The sequence below is a fragment of the Equus przewalskii genome, chromosome 17 (genome assembly GCF_037783145.1).
Source record: "Equus przewalskii isolate Varuska chromosome 17, EquPr2, whole genome shotgun sequence".
Lineage (NCBI taxonomy): Eukaryota > Metazoa > Chordata > Mammalia > Perissodactyla > Equidae > Equus > Equus przewalskii.
This window is the reverse complement of record NC_091847.1, coordinates 44,801,253-44,819,759: the sequence shown is the minus strand read 5'-3', so window position 1 is coordinate 44,819,759 and position 18,507 is coordinate 44,801,253. Positions and strand designations below refer to the sequence as shown.

The window sequence follows — 18,507 nt, the reverse complement described above, 5'->3', positions numbered from 1 at the left end:
TTATGGTAATCAGATCTTTATTTGGGAACAATATATAAAATCCTGATGAAATTACCCCTTTTTTCCCTAGACATTACGTGCAGCTGGAAAAACATACATGATATTTTTTGTCCTGGTGATTTTCTTGGGCTCTTTTTATTTGGTGAATTTGATCCTGGCTGTGGTGGCCATGGCTTATGAGGAACAGAATCAGGCCACCCTGGAAGAGGCAGAACAGAAAGAGGCCGAATTTCAGCAGATGCTTGAACAGCTCAAAAAGCAACAGGAAGAAGCTCAGGTACTGAGAAAAAAAAATAAGCAAAACTTTATTATTATTATTATTGATCCTTATTTGAGAACATAGTTGCATTACATAGAAACAGTTTGATTCTTTTGCATCTTCAAACCTTTGAAGATCCGTTAGGTAGAACGAGAGCAACGTTTAGTCTCAGGCTAACTATTCCCTCCTACTGAGTGAAGATTCTTCCGAATATTCTATCCAATACCCCATCCATGCACTGTCTTCAAAACCATTGTTACATGTATTTTGTCTGCTTTGTTGGTTATTTCAGGCAGGAGAGCAAATCTTATCCCTGTTAGTATACCTTGGCCAGAAGTGGAAGTCCAAATAACTTTCATACATTGTGACTTTTGATCCACGGTGATTTTTTTTTTTCTGATGAATGGTTCCATTTATTTGAAGCATTATTTGGATGATAATGTATCCTTAAAATTTTTAGGTTCAAAATTTAAATTTTTAACAATTCTGAAAGATGAGTTACTCTGAAGATACACACCATATAGCAGTAGGTCCTTTTCTGAGGCATTTTTGGGTGAGATATGGATCTGACAATGAATTGCTGAGCTGGTTACCCAGCCCAACCATATACTTGGCATTAAACATGCTGGTTTTGCTATTTTCATCCTGCCATTGGGTACAGAGTAATAAGATGGTTGAATTTTATTGATTTTTATAAAGAAAGCTATTAATAAATTTGGTGATACTTGAAAATCTTATAAAATATACCTCGTGCTTGCCAGAAAGCTCTACTATATTTCAAATATTTAAGAGTTTATTTCAGGTCGCTATAAATAAAACATTTGTAAGAAAATGAAATAAAGTAGCTATTTACAGAGAAAAGAATTTCTTTATTTCATAGTTTTAAATAAATGTTATAGGAAATACATATGGGGATATATATAGGAAATGTTTTATGGGTTCTGTATAATTGTAATTTAAAGTATTGGATTATTCTATTATCATTTATAAAAATAGACAGAGCAATGGGATTGAAAATGCTACACAGACACACAGAACAGGAGTAAGAATGTATTCTGAAATTCAGCCTCTTTAGGGTAAAATATGGCATCAATTAAAAGAGTATAATCTTTTTAATTTAGAAATAAAAGTGCGCTATGTCTAATAGAAGTTTAAAGAACCTAATTATCTACATCCTAATTAGGTCAGCTAAAAAATGTCAGTTCTTTTCACTTAAAGTCAGTTATTGGATTCCAGTGATCAAATCATGATTTGACTCAGCTTTAGCTTCATTCACACAAAAATGTAAATTGATCTCAGGATAACCATCCCAGTGTTTTACTACTGACTGGGAGGACACAGTACCGAACCACATTTAGTTCCTTATTGACAACACAGGTAACATTGACCAGCAAACAGACAATGTTGAAGCAAAGGAGGGGGTTGGAGGCAGAGAAAGAGCGGGGGCCTTAGCCCACCCATAAGGTCACTGGTGCTCCAGTGTAATTTGAGTTGTGCTAACCACCTGCGATTCTTCACAAGTTATCATCTAGTGGACGGCTTCATGAAGCCTGGCATCACTTCCATTTTTATTTAATATGCATTGAGGGACCTCCTAGTGCTAGTCATTGTTTAGACATGAAAAAAATGACATATTCAGTTCAGTGGACTCACAAATCAAGTGCAACTTGAAAAGATGGTGAAAGACAAACCTGACAAAGAAACAAATGTTTTGTCCTAGATCATCATAACCGTGTTTGGCATTTAATTTGTGATCTTTAAATGTTTAATAGTGCCCAGTGTAGTACATCCCATAGCAGTATATATTGGTCTGATAGAAAATTTAAGAGTAAGCTTTGGGACAAAATTAGGAATAGTGGCGTTTCAGAGATCCAATAAAATTAGGGGTAGAATCTAAACAGATATAGTTAATGTCTTGTGGTTTGAATAGGATTTTGAAACTGGATTTTATGTTTAAAATAAAGTATAATCACAAGTAGTCATGTGGTTCTATTTTTTAAGGATACACAGATACAATGAGTTATAGAACGTATTTTGAATCACACAGAAATGTTATAAGAAGAAGAAAATGTTATTCCTTGTGTAAGTATTAAGCACATATTTGTTATTTGTTACAAGAGGAATTCAGCAAGCTGGTTGTGAAGGTAAGACAGTCTAAGTAAGCAGGACGTTGGCCATGTCACAGAACCGTGTATAAACAGGTACACAGACATGGGAGGTGACAGGAAACATCTGCCTTTAAGGGAATGGGCAAATCAATGGAAGTGGAACAAGTGACAGATTTGAGTTGATGAGTGACGCAGAAAATGTGTTGTGTCGGAGGTTACCATTGTTGCCTTAGAAATCTGTTTTGGTTTTGAGTTATTCGAACTGTTACCCAGAATAGGTAGGGAAATCATGGCTTATGCAAAACAAATTCCGGAAGTGATTTAAATGAACCTGAGTTTCAGTATTATGGCAAGGGAATGTTACCACCACTTCCTTTGTTTCTAATGACAAACAAGTCAATACATGATTGGCACTGTGTGTTGCGTGTTTTTGTCTATACAAAGTGGAAAGGAGAATTGAGGACTTTATTTGGATAAAAAAGAATGTATGTCTACTCATTCTTTCAACAAGTAGTATCTCCCATGTATCAAGCACTATGAAACTATATTTAACTTGCTACAGATAAGTACTTCATTTATTCACTCTATTTTATACATATTTATATTATTAAACTTATTCGTATTTATAAAGGGCCCTTAATATTTCTCATCTTTCATCATCAGTGATATGAGAAGTGATAATAATGATCAAGAATTCAATAAAAAATCTGGCTATCTGACTATATGCAATCTATAAATATCCAAATTCTGAATTAATGTTTCATTTAAATGCTAGGCATTGTCTTATATGGAGTCTTAGGTCTGGGTTTCCTTTATGAATATAGCATTCAATATAAACAAATATCAGTGTTACATTTTATGTATTGCTTACCCAAACACATATATTTAGTACTATATGTAGCGCTATGGTTCCCGTCCCTGGAGTCAAGTTTATCCTAGAGAATTTGCATCACAGCACCTTTAGTTTTAAACCTTTTTTTCAAAATTTTAGTTGAGATGAGATTCAGAAATGAAAACTACTTAGGAGGGTTTGCTTCTCTTCAGGAAGGAAGAAAAGTAGAGCACAACGTGCTGTCAAAGTATTATAAATGGGTTTTACCTTCATGCTTTCCTAAAATATGCTCCTATTATATAGACCACTCTGACACACAGTCTTTTATGACATCTTGAAAAGTCAAGCCTAAGCCTGTCTTGTTCTTCCCCCACCCCAAACCCGGTGTCTGAGACAATGGACAGCGTGATGCCTTTTTCCATCTTTATTCACCAAACATTTACTGAAACCTTTTTATGTCAGTTGCAGCCTAGGGAAGGTGCACAAAAACATATTCCTATCTAGCTGATGGTCTAGTGGAGAAAATAGAGAAAATGGTAGATAAATTGGAGTTGTTTGCATTCAGTAATGACATATGTAAAGAGTTGAATCATTCTCTTCATAATTTAATCATTTCCATTTCTGTAATGATGTTTAAAAACAGGAGTATACATAATGAGAACTCAGCCTTGATATGCACTATATTGTTGTTTCATATCCTCTCTAGTCGTGGTTAGATCATTTCCAGTCTAAAAATACTATTCATGTAAATGAAAATACAAAACATTCCCCATGTTTCACCTCAGACGTGGCTGTGTTTCTGTAATAGGCACAGAAATTCAAAATGCTTATGTATACTTAGTGCTGAAATATGGAGAGAAAATATTTGAAGTTCTCACAATCCCTTGAATGATTATTTTGGTATTTATTGATTGATATGTTAATCATTTGTTATTATTTTTAGTAATAATACATAATTTATAAGCATTTAAAAATTTAAAACTAAAAGTGCTATGTAATAAATTAATCATGTTAATAGCTGGGATTAACGTGACCCCAGGGATGTGAACTATAGTGCTAAATTTAATTCAAATGAAGGAAGAGGGTAAACGAGCCAGTACATTCCCACTACTTCCATCTAGAGGTAAAATAGAAGACACTTGAAATGCTGTGAGTTCACAAAAAAAAGGAAAGAAAAAGTCTTTTGTCCTAGATTTAGAGGGAAAAAATATGCCACTCACTTGTTCGCAATCACATATGAGAGGAACACGCCTATGGATGGAACTGGAATAGTAATCAGAACAGCAGCCACTACCAAGAGAACATCTGCTTTTAAAGTATAGAAGATCAGAGAACAGTTGTCTTCTGAAATGAAGTTAATCTCAACAGAGTTAAAAAAAAAACACTCTCCAGGAGATGTGCCAAACCACACTCTTCTTGCCTTAGTGCATAGGCTCGCATACTGCGTTATACAATTTAAAATTGTCATTATTAAGTAAACAGTCTTGTAGTAAAACACAATGAAATGATCAGAAGATGTAATTTTCACACATAGTTAATATCTTAAATGACAGCCTTTACACCCTAGTCAACGGTTTTCAAAGTTCCATGTTCTAAACAGTGCCTGGCTTTGTTTTCAACAGGCAGTTGCAGCAGCCTCAGCCGCTTCGAGAGATTTCAGTGGAATCGGAGGGTTAGGAGAGCTTTTGGAAAGTTCTTCAGAAGCATCAAAGTTAAGCTCCAAAAGTGCTAAGGAGTGGAGGAACCGAAGGAAGAAAAGAAGGCAGAGGGAGCATCTTGAAGGAGGCAACAGAGGAGAGGCAGACAGGTTTCCCAAATCTGAATCTGAAGACAGTGTCAAAAGAAGAAGCTTCCTCTTCTCCATGGATGGAAACCGACTGACTAGTGACAAGAAATTCTACTCTCCTCATCAGGTACAGTTTTCCACGACGTGCTCCAGTTTGTTTTGTCACAGCTATTGCTTTGTAACCGCTGTGTTTTGTTTTGGTATATTTCTGTAAGACCTGATTTTAATGAGGGACAGGGAACTAATATTTAATATAATTATTTAAATTTGTATCATAAATTTTTGTCTTTAAAAGGAACTTTTATCAAACCATTAGTAACTTTTAATGTAAGGTATCAGCTTTAAACATTGCACTATTGTGAGAGCACATTTCTTAACCTGCTTTTTTTTCATGGGGGTGGGGAGGGGGTGAAAGCTGTGCAACTTTTCTCTTCAGTGAGACGGTTTTGCAATCTCTTGATTACATTTTCCATTCTGAGACCTCAAATGATCTTATTTTCTTTGCATATGGATTTCTGCTTTTATTGTCTGAGTTTGAGACTGCAACATATGTATGGATTTTGAAAAGAAATATCTCTGGATTTTGCCTTTATCTTTTGATATGAGAACTCTACTGTCTTAGTCTCCATATGCTGATATGGTGTCACACTATGATACTTTAGAATGAAATTATGACCTAAATGCTCTTTAAGAGAACTAAACGCAAAACAATCTATTTCTGCTCTGACTTAATGCCAACTACCCAATTCTTCAGCATATTTACAAGTCAAAGAGGGAAAATAGTTTCAACTCTTTGCCAAATTTTATTGATTGCACAATGTAAAGAGCAAATAGTTATGAAATCTATGATAAGTACAGCATGGCTTTGAACACTATTTGGTTCCATTAGAATTTGATGTGCTATGAATTATTAACTCTGCTAATCATATTAATCTGAGGCAGAATTATACTCTAAAGATAATGCTTTGAGACATTCTATATAATTAAAGCAAAAAACTGTACATCAACCAAGGGGTATGATATCTTTCTTATAAAGAACAAAAACTGTAAAAAAAATTAGAGTGATAAACACAACATTCAGTATAGTATTTAGCTCTTGGCTGGAAGGAAAGGGCATGTGTAAGTTATCAATGGGTATTTATTTTATAACTTATATTGAATATCCAAATAAAAATTTTTAAAAGAAATTCTATATTAATAACTTAAAAGTTGAATTCTAATGTTAGAACAAAACAGATATGTACACACAAAAGGTTGTAAGATAAAAACCATTTTCCTACAGATAATGCCAGTATCAAGAGATCCAACTACTATTTTGCATAATACGAATATAAAGTATAGTATTAAATCAGTATAACACTTTTGGGATTAACCTGAAGCTCTGTGGAGCAAATTAGTCTCTTAGCCCAGATTTTTTTGGCTTAAACTGTCATCCTTGATATTTTAGTATTATTCAGGCTATTAGGAATCACCAGGATTAGGAGTATTTGACACGATAGCACAATGATTGATGTCACAAAAGCTTTTATTCTTATCTCAACTCCAAATTAGTTCTGTGACCTTGGTCGAGTCACTTGTACTTTGTAAGATTTCTGTAAAATGGGGCAATAATGTCTACCTTAAAGAGTCATGGGGAAGTAAACAATATAAAGAAAACTTATGTGACAAATAGTAAAGCTCTTCTTAAGTTAAAATTGGTGATTGAACTCCAAATGAGAGAAACTGAAAACTTGAGTAGTTTCAATTACTCACAAATGCATATGCATAGTAGCAACATTTACATGAACATATTTACGTGTTTTTGAAAACAGTATTATTTCCATCATTGTTTCATCACTGTGCTCAAATAAAGACTCACAGATTAGTTCATTTGCCCAATGAACAAATATTTATTGGCTACCTACTGTGGGGCAGAAATAGTTCTAGATGCTGAAAATTCCTCAGTGAACAAAAAAGATACAATTCACTGACCTCATGGAACTTTATACTAAAGGAGGAGACAGACAATAAACAAGATTAATAAGTTATGGACAGTGTTAGAAGGTGATAAGTGCCATGAGAAAAAAATGAAGCAGGAAAAGGGGGTCAGGAGCACGGACTGGAGGTAAAAGTTTTAAAGAGGGTGGTTTGGGAAGACCTCACCATAAAGGAGACATTTCAGCAAAGATTTAGAGGCAGCGAGGGAAGAGGCTGTCTCCCGGGAAAGCACTACAGACTCATGGAAGAGCAAGTGTAAGGGGCTGACGCGGCAGCGTGCCTGGAACGCTCCAGGAGGAGCTGGGAGGGAGAGTGAACCACCGAGAGGCAGTAACACAGGGAAGTTAACTGACAGCCAGACTTTAAATACTAAAAACAGAATCAATATATACATATGTTATATGCAGTTCATTCTATATTTGTAGATAGTGAGTTGGCAAGATGGTAAATAAGTGGGTGGGTAGATAGATGGTAGATAATTCAAAAGTAAAAGAAATAACCTAACATTGATATTTACACATCCCAGTAAAAATAGGCAGAAAGCTTTAACATAACTCACAAGCAAAAATATACCAGAAGTCAGGGGCTGGCCTGGTGGGGTAGTGGTTAAGTTTGGGCACTCGGCTTCAGTGGCCCAGGGTTCACAGGGTTGGAATCCAGGCGCAGACCTACACACCACTCATCAAGCTGTGCTGTGGCAGTGTCCCACATACAAGAGAGGAAGACTGGCACAAATGTTAGCTCAGGGTCAATCTTCCTCACCATAAAAAAATATATATACCAGAAGCAGTTTACAATTTCTGGCTGTGTAAAGAAAGAAGAGCTCTCTCTGATAGGAATAGAGAGCCAGTGAAGTTAGTGGGGACAGGAAGCATATGATGAACAGGACATACAGTTCAAAACAAATAGATCTTTTGTAAATATCAAGGCAGAGAAGCCAAAATTATGGGTACCCTGCCCTCTACTAACATAAATTTTAAATGATGTTATTTCACATTTATTGCATTATTTTATTTTTAAATAAATCATACACATTCGTAGTACAAAATGAAAAGGTATTTAGAGGTGTACAATGGAAAGTGAATCCTCCCAGAGATTTTATCTATATTGTTTGGAAACACTGAGACAGTTTATTTTAAACTAGAAGATTCATAGCTAGAACCAAGTGTAGTTGTTGACTTATTGGAGACATTGATAAGGTACATACATGTAACTCACTTCACATATTTCTCGTAGAACATCAAATTCCTTGTATCGTTGTCCATCTTGGCTTTTCCTAATCCACTTCAAGTTCAACCCTTATTGCAGGATTGTGTTTTACAGACCTAATTTTGTCTGTTTGCCCTTTTTTTAATTGAAAATTAAGAAAAGAGTGTTCATATTTACCTTCTTGGAACAAGGCGAACAAAAAAGATACCTGGGGTTTGTGTTTTGGCGTGACTCAGGCAAAGAACAATGGCCTTTTGGTCCTTAAAGCATCACAGCTTGTTTTCCCTGAGAAAAGGCTGCCACAGCTGTGGGTATTCCCTCCACTCTGCCGCATATTCGACTGTGTTATTTTTGGTTTATTTTCTCTGAATACTATTTTTGTTATCTTCCTTTTCAGTCTCTGTTGCCTTGAATGCTGTGCTTACACCCATTATTATACTTTCCAAAGAGTGAATAGAAGTTTCAAATAAACTCAAAGATCTGGAACGCCTTTGAAAACACCCCAACATCAAAACATGCAAATTAAAGGCATGTACCAGATACATGATGGATGTACACACATACCACATACTCCCAACAAATACCATGCAGACAGACTGCAGTTTCCAAAGAGCCTCTGAACATTGGTAGAGTAAGATGATTGCGTTGAACCATCCTAGGGATTAATGTAAAACAGAGTTAGGATTCCTCTGAGTGTAGGCTGAAGTCCATCAGCATTAGAATCACCTCAAATGTTTGTTGCATGTTCAGATTCCAGAGGCCAACTCCCTGCTTACTGAATCCCAATTCCAAAAAAGCTGGGACCTAAAAACACACACTGAAGTTTCAAACTACAAGTCTGAACATAACCAATATTATATTGATCAATTAAGTCTGAGGAGATTAAAAACATTAACATTATTACTTGGGGCTGAATTAATCTCTTCACAAAGTCTAATTTCTTGATCACTTTGACGGCTGGTAAATCAGTCTACTTACTCTGGGACATTGGGTAGCCAGACCTGCTGCATGAACTGAGCATCACAGACACAGTCTCGGGTTGGACAAGCTGGAGAGCCAATAGTTCCTGTGAATAGGCTAATCAAATCCAAAGGAATGGCACTTTTCTAGTGAATACCATCTTTCCAGGACATCACTGAGACGGAGGGCAACAAAGATTATTCTGGTGCTTTGCAGTCTGGGAAAAGACAGAAAAATAAAGCTAAAAATGGGGCCTAAGAACATGTCCTAATTAGGCAGAGGGACCAAAAGTAAATTTGATAAAGACTGTCTTTCCTAGGTTTTATTCCACTAAAATGATTTTATTTGGTTTTACATCAAAGCTTGAAGGAAGACAGAGAAGGCCCAGGCATGTTTGCTGCGGTCGTATGGACATGTATGTATGTGTATGTAGGTCCATGTATTGCCCTGGCTAGGAAGAGATGGAGGAGAGGTCATGGGAGATGAAGCAGGGGCAGAAACCGGGAATGTCATTGTTAGTGATGAGGGAAGTAAACAAAAATTCTGCAGACTGAGTAGAGATGTTTTTGAAAAATATCACCAAGGCTAGAATAAACAGAATGATTTGGTGCTGCTGGTTTAAAACCCATCTAAAAGGTGAAAGAAGGGACGTCATGCTAAATCCTCATTTGCCAGCACGAGAAACTGTTTATGTGATATATTTGTGAATATATATAATAAAAAAAGTTTTTGAATCGTCCAGTTCCTTTTAATAAAATTAAAGTGAGATCAGAAGGCTAAGCTGGCTTTTACATGACCCTCTGTGGTAAAGTCATGCATATATATGTCTTGCTTTTTTTTTTTTTTTTAAAGATTTTATTTTTTTCCTTTTTCTCCCCAAAGCCCCCCCGGTACATAGTTGTGTATTCTTCGTTGTGGGTTCTTCTAGTTGTGGCATGTGGGACGCTGCCTCAGCGTGGTCTGATGAGCAGTGCCATGTCCGTGCCCAGGATTCGAACTAACGAAACACCGGGCCGCCTACAGCGGAGCGCGCGAACTTAACCACTCGGCCACGGGGCCAGCCCCTATATGTCTTGCTTTTTAAAGCTAGTGCTAAATTTTAAATAAGAATAGTAATTTATATAGCAGTTTAAGAATTATCGCTATTGTGTTTGTTATGACATATACATTCTCTCAAATAAGGTGAGTCATTCGTAGACATTTGGAAAATTGTTAGCAAATTTGAAAAGGCAGCATCATAGGTAAGTTTCGTGACTTTTATTCCCACATGGATAGAGACAAACAGGTCCAGAAAAAGAGTAAACTAATTTCTTTTAGAATCTGAAAGAAGAGAATGGAGAGATAATGGTTTTGTTTTTAAATCATTATCCAGAAATATTTTACTTCTGGATTTGTACCAAACAAAAAAATTGTTAAAATATTTGTACCAAATATTTCAAATTTGAGGCAACAGTCTCACTTGAGTCAGAACTTATTTTCCAAGTTGCGTGCCCTTCAGATCATGGCATTTAGTAGTGACAGCCGCCTACCAGTTGCTTAACCACCACTTCCACCAAAAAGAATAATTTATCCTCTCCAGCATCGGGTTCCACACCTCTAACAAAATTGTGATAACAAAATACACTTCACAATACTAGAATGAAGATTAAATGAAGTCATTGTGCACTTAGTAAATTGCAAAGCAGGTTTCTTAATCAGAAAAACACTATTTTAATTTGCGTTGTGGTCTTTAATAAAAATACCAAAATATATGTGTTCTCTTTAAGCTTTATTACCTGTGTTTAAAAGCAAAACTATTCTAACCCAAAAGAAAATAGATTCTGCCATATTAAGACTTTTATGAAATAATTGTCCAATCCCTTTCTTCCTTGCTCTTTCCTCAGTCTCTGTTAAGTATCCGTGGCTCCCTGTTTTCCCCACGACGCAATAGCAAAACAAGCATTTTCAGCTTCAGAGGTCGGGCAAAGGATGTTGGTTCTGAAAATGACTTTGCTGATGATGAGCACAGTACATTTGAAGACAGCGAGAGCAGGAGAGACTCACTGTTTGTGCCACACAGACATGGAGAGCGACGCAACAGTAACGTTAGTCAGGCCAGTATGTCATCCAGGATGGTGCCAGGGCTTCCAGCAAATGGGAAGATGCACAGCACTGTGGATTGCAATGGTGTGGTTTCCTTGGTGGGTGGACCCTCAGCTCTAACCTCACCTTCTGGACATCTTCTGCCAGAGGTGGTAGTAGATAATAAGTTAGCTGCTACTGACGTTTTACACCAATTTGAAATAATCAAGGCCTGGGCAGTTTAGCCTGTTAGACCATCCTGCTTCCCCAAGATGAAAGTCCTTAAAAATAATATATGATTTATTAAATGGAAAACAATGGAATCTTCAGAACCAATTGAATTGTATGGGATCATTAACTTTCAGATGCTTTAGATTAAAAGAGCCCGGTTTTTAGAATCTGGGATGAAACACAAATTCTACAAATTCTGTAGACCTACCAACACAAAATAATGGGCACTTTGATGGCCAAATTGTTATTATAGATATATATTCACCCAGAATTGTATAATTATCCGTTCAGATTCTGGAAATCTCATATACTTAAAATTAAACCTTGAAATGACCAATATGTTGATAATGGGCAGTTTTCATATAGCTGTCAATATTACAGTAACTCTAAAATGTTTTGATGTCTATTAAAATGACTCTAAATTGTTTGGATTTCTTATAGGATAGCATATAGAAGTAATTTAAAAAATCTCAGGAAAGCACACACATTTCATTGTACATCTGTGTTTGTGCATGAAAAAAATTGGCCCATATATGTCAATATTGTCAATATAGCCTCAAAGAAAATAATTCAACCTTGGGACTATAAAATACTATTATTTGTTTGGGGGAAAGATTGATGTGATTATTAACCATTGAGAAAAGCTGAAAAATAATTTGCATTTGATTGAAATGAAAAAAATATACGACTTTAGCATGCTTATGAAAATTTTCCTTGAAAATTCCAACAGGCTAACTAAAATATTTCTGCAACATAATTGCCCTATGTGATTGCATCCTGCAGGTGAATTCTTGTTAAAGAGTATCACCTTTGATAATTTTTTTAAAAAGTGTTTATAGCTTAATAATAAATTCAGTGTTTTATTATTACTTGAAAATTATTACCTGAAAAAATTGCATGTAGCATGATTTGCCAAAGAAATGCTATGTGGTGTTGTATTATTCATTGAAAAGGGTGGTTTGAGCCATCAGTATTTGGTTTGCAGGGCACCACCACTGAAACAGAAATCAGAAAGAGAAGGCTAAGTTCTTACCAGATTTCAATGGAGATGCTGGAAGATTCCTCTGGAAGGCAAAGAGCTGTGAGCATAGCCAGCATTCTGACTAACACAATGGAGGGTAAGAAGTAGACCATGGGATAGCCAGCTTTCTATGGCTATGTGCTTTGTGGAACTATTCTTTCTTCCGATAAAATTTCCAAGTCAATTACCCAAGATCAGAACTGTATAATAGACCTAGGTAGATGGTATGTGGAATACATTCTTATCACATTGATTATAAAAACTAATATTGTCTTTATTTCTTTTTGACTTGGGTCCTTATCTTGTTTGCAAGTGTGATATGTCACCACTTGATATTTGATATCAGTGAGGATTTATCCTTATATTACATTATCCTTAAGCAATTAAAGTAAATACTTCCCTTGTTTAAGTCTTAGTATGTAGAAGCAGAAGAAAACATCGCTTTCAAGCTTTGGTCTGTTCCCAGGCATGGAAGGGGTGATGGGGTTGGGAGAGGCTTATGAATGAGTTGGATAAATCCAAACCTGTGCTCCACTTCAACAGGGACCCTAAAAAAGATCTCTCCTCCATCTTCCACATATATAGAAACCAATACATTCCTCCAAAGGACAGCTGACACAAATGTTTGTTGATTTTGACACAGGAATGGGCAGCAACTATAACTCCCTTCTTGACTCAATAAACTCCCCTTCTTGAAGTTTGGTACTGCATCAGTGCTGCAATTTTATAAGTCTGTTATATAAGTCATATCTTATGTATATTCTTTAGAAAACATCAATTACTATTTGTATCATGTCCTATTTGTGTATTTGAGATCTGAACAGTCACATAATAATTACTTTATAACAGGATTCATTAAAATTAAATTAAATTACAATTTCTAGTAACTTTTTTATATATTAGGCTAAAATTCTGAAAGATATGAGTAAATATGAATAGCAGAAGTAGATTCAGGCCTGAATCTATACCAAAAAGAAGAACATAATTACATTTTCATTGTATGAGAGATCAATGCTGATGAGGAGACAATGAGAGGAGAGAATGGGTCATACATATTAATAAGGATCACAGTTTTAGACAGTGTTCTTTAAAAGGTACTTTCAAAAGAAACAATAATTGATATATTTAATATTTGTGTAAAGCTTATTTAAAAATTCTGTTTTGATAAAATGAATATAGAAATTTGATCAATTATTATCTGGTTATTAAATAATGAACTTAGTTTGAAGCAAGATATTAAATTCAAAGTGTTTATTTTCTGTATTTAATTAAAGGAGAAAGAAAGTCTATTTACATGACCTTTTTAATGAACATTTTGTGACAATATTGAACAAGATTGTCCTCTCAAGTTTGTTAAGCTAATATGAACTTCCATCCTCAAGTAGGAGCATCAGTTTTATTAAATAATCTATAGCAATAATAATTCCTTTTTATTGTTATTTACTATTCTTCCTCTTTATTGTTCCCCCAGAACTTGAAGAATCTAGACAGAAATGTCCACCATGCTGGTATAGATTTGCCAATATGTTCTTGATCTGGGACTGCTGTGATGCATGGTTGAAAGTAAAGCATCTTGTGAATTTAATTGTTATGGATCCATTCGTTGATCTCGCCATCACTATTTGCATTGTCTTAAATACCCTCTTTATGGCCATGGAGCACTACCCAATGACTGGTCAATTTAGTAGTGTGTTGACTGTAGGAAACCTGGTAAGTTCATTTGAAGTTTGCTTATTTCCTTTGGCAGGGATGGGGAAGATAGACCAAAGAAGAATTGTGTCTGTGCTATGTTGAACCCCAAAACTACATCATCTTTCTTCATAGGAAGAAACGTCTAAAAGAATGTTACAGGGAATCTCAGTAATAAGGTCTAAAATTCAGCTGGTATGGATGTTGGCTGTTTAGACCAATGTCTGTGCTGATTGATCATGGCGTCTTACCAGTTGTAAACGCGTTAAAATCTTTACTGTCATTCTTGTGGGAAATAAAGTCCAGAGAAACTGTGAGACCTAATTCTGGCTCCACAAACATGCGCTTTTAAGACACACAGCCACTGAAACCATGTCCACTGAAGGAAATAGGCAAAGATTGATTTCTGTACAAAAGAGGCCACGGTTGTTTCAAACTGAATCACCTAATAAAATGCTTAAGTAGTATTCACACAGGAGAAGAAATAGTTGGTAAAAACACATTTGTAATTTAGCCACACTTTTGGTTCAAATTACTAGAGCAGGCATCTGTGTATGTGTGTGCTGACATGTACATTTCTTCCTAAATCTACATGAAGAAATTGAAATGAATGAACAAATAATAAAGGGATTTATATAGTTTATTAATCAAGACTGTCCTTTTGGGTACAAGGCAGAAACAAACTCAAACTAGCTTCAAAGCTAAAAAAAAAAACAAAGGCTGACTTGTGGAATGGAAAGATGAACTACCAAACCATGTAAATGGTAATTTTTCAGTTGGGTTTCAGGAAACGCTTTAACCAAGCATTTAGATGTAGCCCAAACGTTCACCGCATCTTTTGTCTCTAGGTCAGGAAACATGCTCACTGGTTTTACATCTTGTAACCTCTGTACTGCAGAAGGACTGGATCTCTTTTTCAGTTGCAGTTCAAAGACTCTCATGATAAAGTGTGTTTGGTATAGCTAGAGTCAGGTGCTCACCTCTGGTTTAATCAGTCTTGGCAGAGGGTGGAATCATGTGAAAACATGGCAGTCCTGAGGAATCATACAGGTGGAGGAGCAATTCCCGACTGAAGGAGGAAAGGGAATACTGGGCAGACAATTGCATGAATGTCTACCCCAATGTATGGGCTCAACTTCAGTCCATTATATGACTCAGTGAAACACCCACCAGATTCTTGAGATTTTCTTCATCTTTGGTACATGTGATATTTATTTATTTTTTCTGATTATTCCTTGATCCTCCCAATTACTCCATCTCTGCCTCCTTTTCTAGACTTCTTTTCTTAAGCCTCTTAAGACTATGTTTTTCACTTAATGTTTTTGTGTACTCAGCAAGTCTAGGACTTGCCTATATTTGTGGTATAAGCTGTGCTCCAGTCCTATATTTCCAACTGTTATAAATCATTGCTCGAAAGATAACTAAACACAATATGTGACAGCTAGAAAGATCATCTTTCCCATAATTTATTGAAAGTCCTAACAATTTCAGTTCAGTCTTGTCTTACCTCAAGTGGTGGCCTTCCAGCTTCAAAGATAGAAGTCTTAAGCCATTTTTACTTGCTTTTCCTTTATTTCTTATATACGATTGGATATGAAGACCCATTATTTTTTCTTTCAAGGTATCCCTTTTTTAATCCTATAGCTACGTTAAAATAATATTTCCAGTACTCTGTACTCAGTGTGCTTTCACCTTGCTAAAGTATCTATCATCTTTGTTTGTGATTCACCATTCTTAGCTGTTTTTCAAGACTCGCCATCTGCTGGTACTCTTCCTATTCATCTTATTGTCCATTATTTCCTAATCAGTCACCATCAGCCCCATCAGAACAGCCTTGTCACTGTACCACACAAATGTTTATATGTTTATATGTGGGAAAAAATTCACTGTTCTCTGCATTCACTGAGTGTTCTGACTCAAATCACCTCATTTTAATTCTTTATATTCTTCAAGGCCCAATTCCAGCCCCATCTTCTCTAACATGACACTCAGCCCATACTGAACACTCTTTTCTTAACTCCTAATGCATTTGTGAATAAAGCATGATTTAATATTAAACATTTTCTTTTATCATAACTCTTGGTTTTTAAATTCAATATAAATTACTTGATGACAGAGGTCGTGTCCCATTTTCTTTTGTATCTCCCACAGTGTCTACATCGCTGTCACTCAATAAATAACCAACTGGTTGTTTCCTTTCCAAAAGGGCTGTTTCAGGTAGCATGTTTTTGTGAAAGAACACAAGCTATGAAGTCAGATGGGACTGGGTTTCACCTCATTGCCAATGCTTACTAATAATGTAGCATCTGGACAAGTCTGATAAAAATCTGAGTCTTTGTTTTCTAATATTGAAACGGATATAATAATACCCATCTCCCAGAGTTGTTGTGACGGTCGAATGAGGTAATGTGAAAACACTTAGCACTGTGCCTGGAATCTAGCATGTGCTCAATAAACAATTTCCTTCCTCTTATATATGCTATTAATCTTTCTTTGAAATATTGATGGAAAATAGTTCTGCTCTAGCTCTTTTATTTTTTCCAGAATATTGGAAAGTTAAGGAAGTTGGACAAATGAAGGAAGAAATTTTGGAAATTTGCCACAGTTAAGCAGAAAATTGAGGTTTTATAGAATTTCAATGTTGAAGTAATTGAGTATGGAATCACAGGATAAGAGAGATTGGATTATAGAATGATCAAGTGGAAAAGCACTAGACTAAAGCATCGAACCTGGGCCCAAGCCTAAGAGTCCATGCTAAATATCTGGGTGGTCTTGAGAAAGTCACGTAGATATATGGGTCTGTTTTCTCATGAGCACAATGTGTTGGACTAGATGACTTTTCATGTCCCTCCCACTTCTAAAATTCTATAACTTTATGAGTAGCGACGCAGATAGTGAGGTATGGAAATGGGGTGGAAGACTGATGACTAGTAGACTGTTTGTGGTAGAACCATTGGTAAGTTGAGGTTAGTGCTGGGGAAACAAGGCTCATCAAGATAGAGTGTAGATAACAGGGAACAGACTTGAGTTAACTATTTCTAACCATAAAAATAGAAGAATGTGTAAAGTGACTTTTGTTTCAATTGGCTGAAAGCTCCTAATTATTATTAATAATAATATATCTGTAAAGCATTTCATAGTTAAATTTCTCATGTCTTATTTGATACTCATAACAACCTTCATAATAAAATTTATATATATGAAAAATTATATATTATACAGTCATGCATCACTTAATGACGGGGATACATTCTGAGATATGTTTCATTAGGTGATTTCGTGATTGTGCAAACATCATAGAGTGTACTCACACAAACCTAGATGGTCTAGCCTACTACAGAACTAGGCTTTATGTGTATATGCGGTCCGTCATTGACCAAAATGTCATGATGTGGTGCATGACTGTATATGTCTGTGTGTGTATAGCGTGCGAGAGAGAGAGCAAGAAAGAGAATATTCCTTATTTCCTGAGTACTTAGCTGACTTTGGACTACATTACACACTTTGGTTGGTTGCATTGAATATTTTGTGAGGAGTTTACAGTTTGTTCATTAAATAAATTTAGGATTTCTATGAGCTAGTTTGCTACTGCTCATATGATTGCATACTGCCTTATAAATAAGGACATAGAGGTTTTGGTTGAATTGAAAACAAAATAATATCCCATAAAAGAGTTGTGGAATTTTCAGTCTTTACTTAGATCAATGTGCCCTTTTTCATCCTGTTTCTGAAGCATATAAAAATTACATCACTTTTCTGTTGATCAGATTGATCAAATTTGAGTATCAAGAGACCTAAAATCTCTATTGAGTTTCTCTAAGGTGCTGTTTGGTTTTTGTTTTTGATTTTGTTTAACCATTGTAAAATCCATGCACCGACCTTAGGGATTCTATAAGCAAGAAATCTTCCACCAGTAACAGTAGGTTAGACAACCTCTTTACCACACAAACATTTTCAACTAACCTGTAAACCTTTAGTCAGGGCATATACACAGAGATTTGTAGCTTCTACGTTGGTTATTTTTCTTACTGTAACTCTCCTTGGATCCAGTGAAGGGGAGTCCACGATATCCCCTTCTTCTGCTAGACCCAGAAGGAAACGCAGAACATGGTACCTGTTCTAAGGATCTTACAGGCTATTTACAAATAAAAGTTGGAAGAAACATAATTAGCAAAACAATTTGAATTAAATGGTGTGGCATAGGATATTAATTTAAAATCTCAAGAAAGGGACATGATAACTCTTTAAAGGAAAAAAAAAATGGCTCTCGTTTATTGAAAGATAAAACACTTGGGAGCCAAATCCTAGAATTCACCTGGGAGGCCTCTTGCATCAGTGAAGGAGTGCTGTTTTGCCATCTAACTCCTTTCCTAG

At 35.7% G+C, this 18,507-nt stretch overlaps 1 protein-coding gene across 12 annotated transcripts in view; it reads left to right on the top strand.

The window, feature by feature from the left end:
• The window catches only part of LOC103559669 (sodium channel protein type 3 subunit alpha), a 115,687-nt gene that overhangs the window by 54,180 nt on the left and 43,000 nt on the right, over positions 1-18,507 (top strand). For 4 of the 12 annotated variants that reach the window (XM_070581497.1, XM_070581498.1, XM_070581499.1 and 1 more), the window contains exons 11-15: positions 71-277; positions 4,822-5,112; positions 11,015-11,215; positions 12,409-12,541; positions 13,916-14,154. In XM_070581497.1, coding sequence (XP_070437598.1) covers positions 71-277; positions 4,822-5,112; positions 11,015-11,215; positions 12,409-12,541; positions 13,916-14,154 — 1,071 coding nt within the window. Of the gene's footprint in view, positions 1-70; positions 278-4,821; positions 5,113-11,014; positions 11,312-12,408; positions 12,542-13,915; positions 14,155-18,507 lie in introns of all 12 variants that reach the window. The other 8 variants (XM_070581489.1, XM_070581490.1, XM_070581491.1 and 5 more) reach the window with 3 other exon arrangements.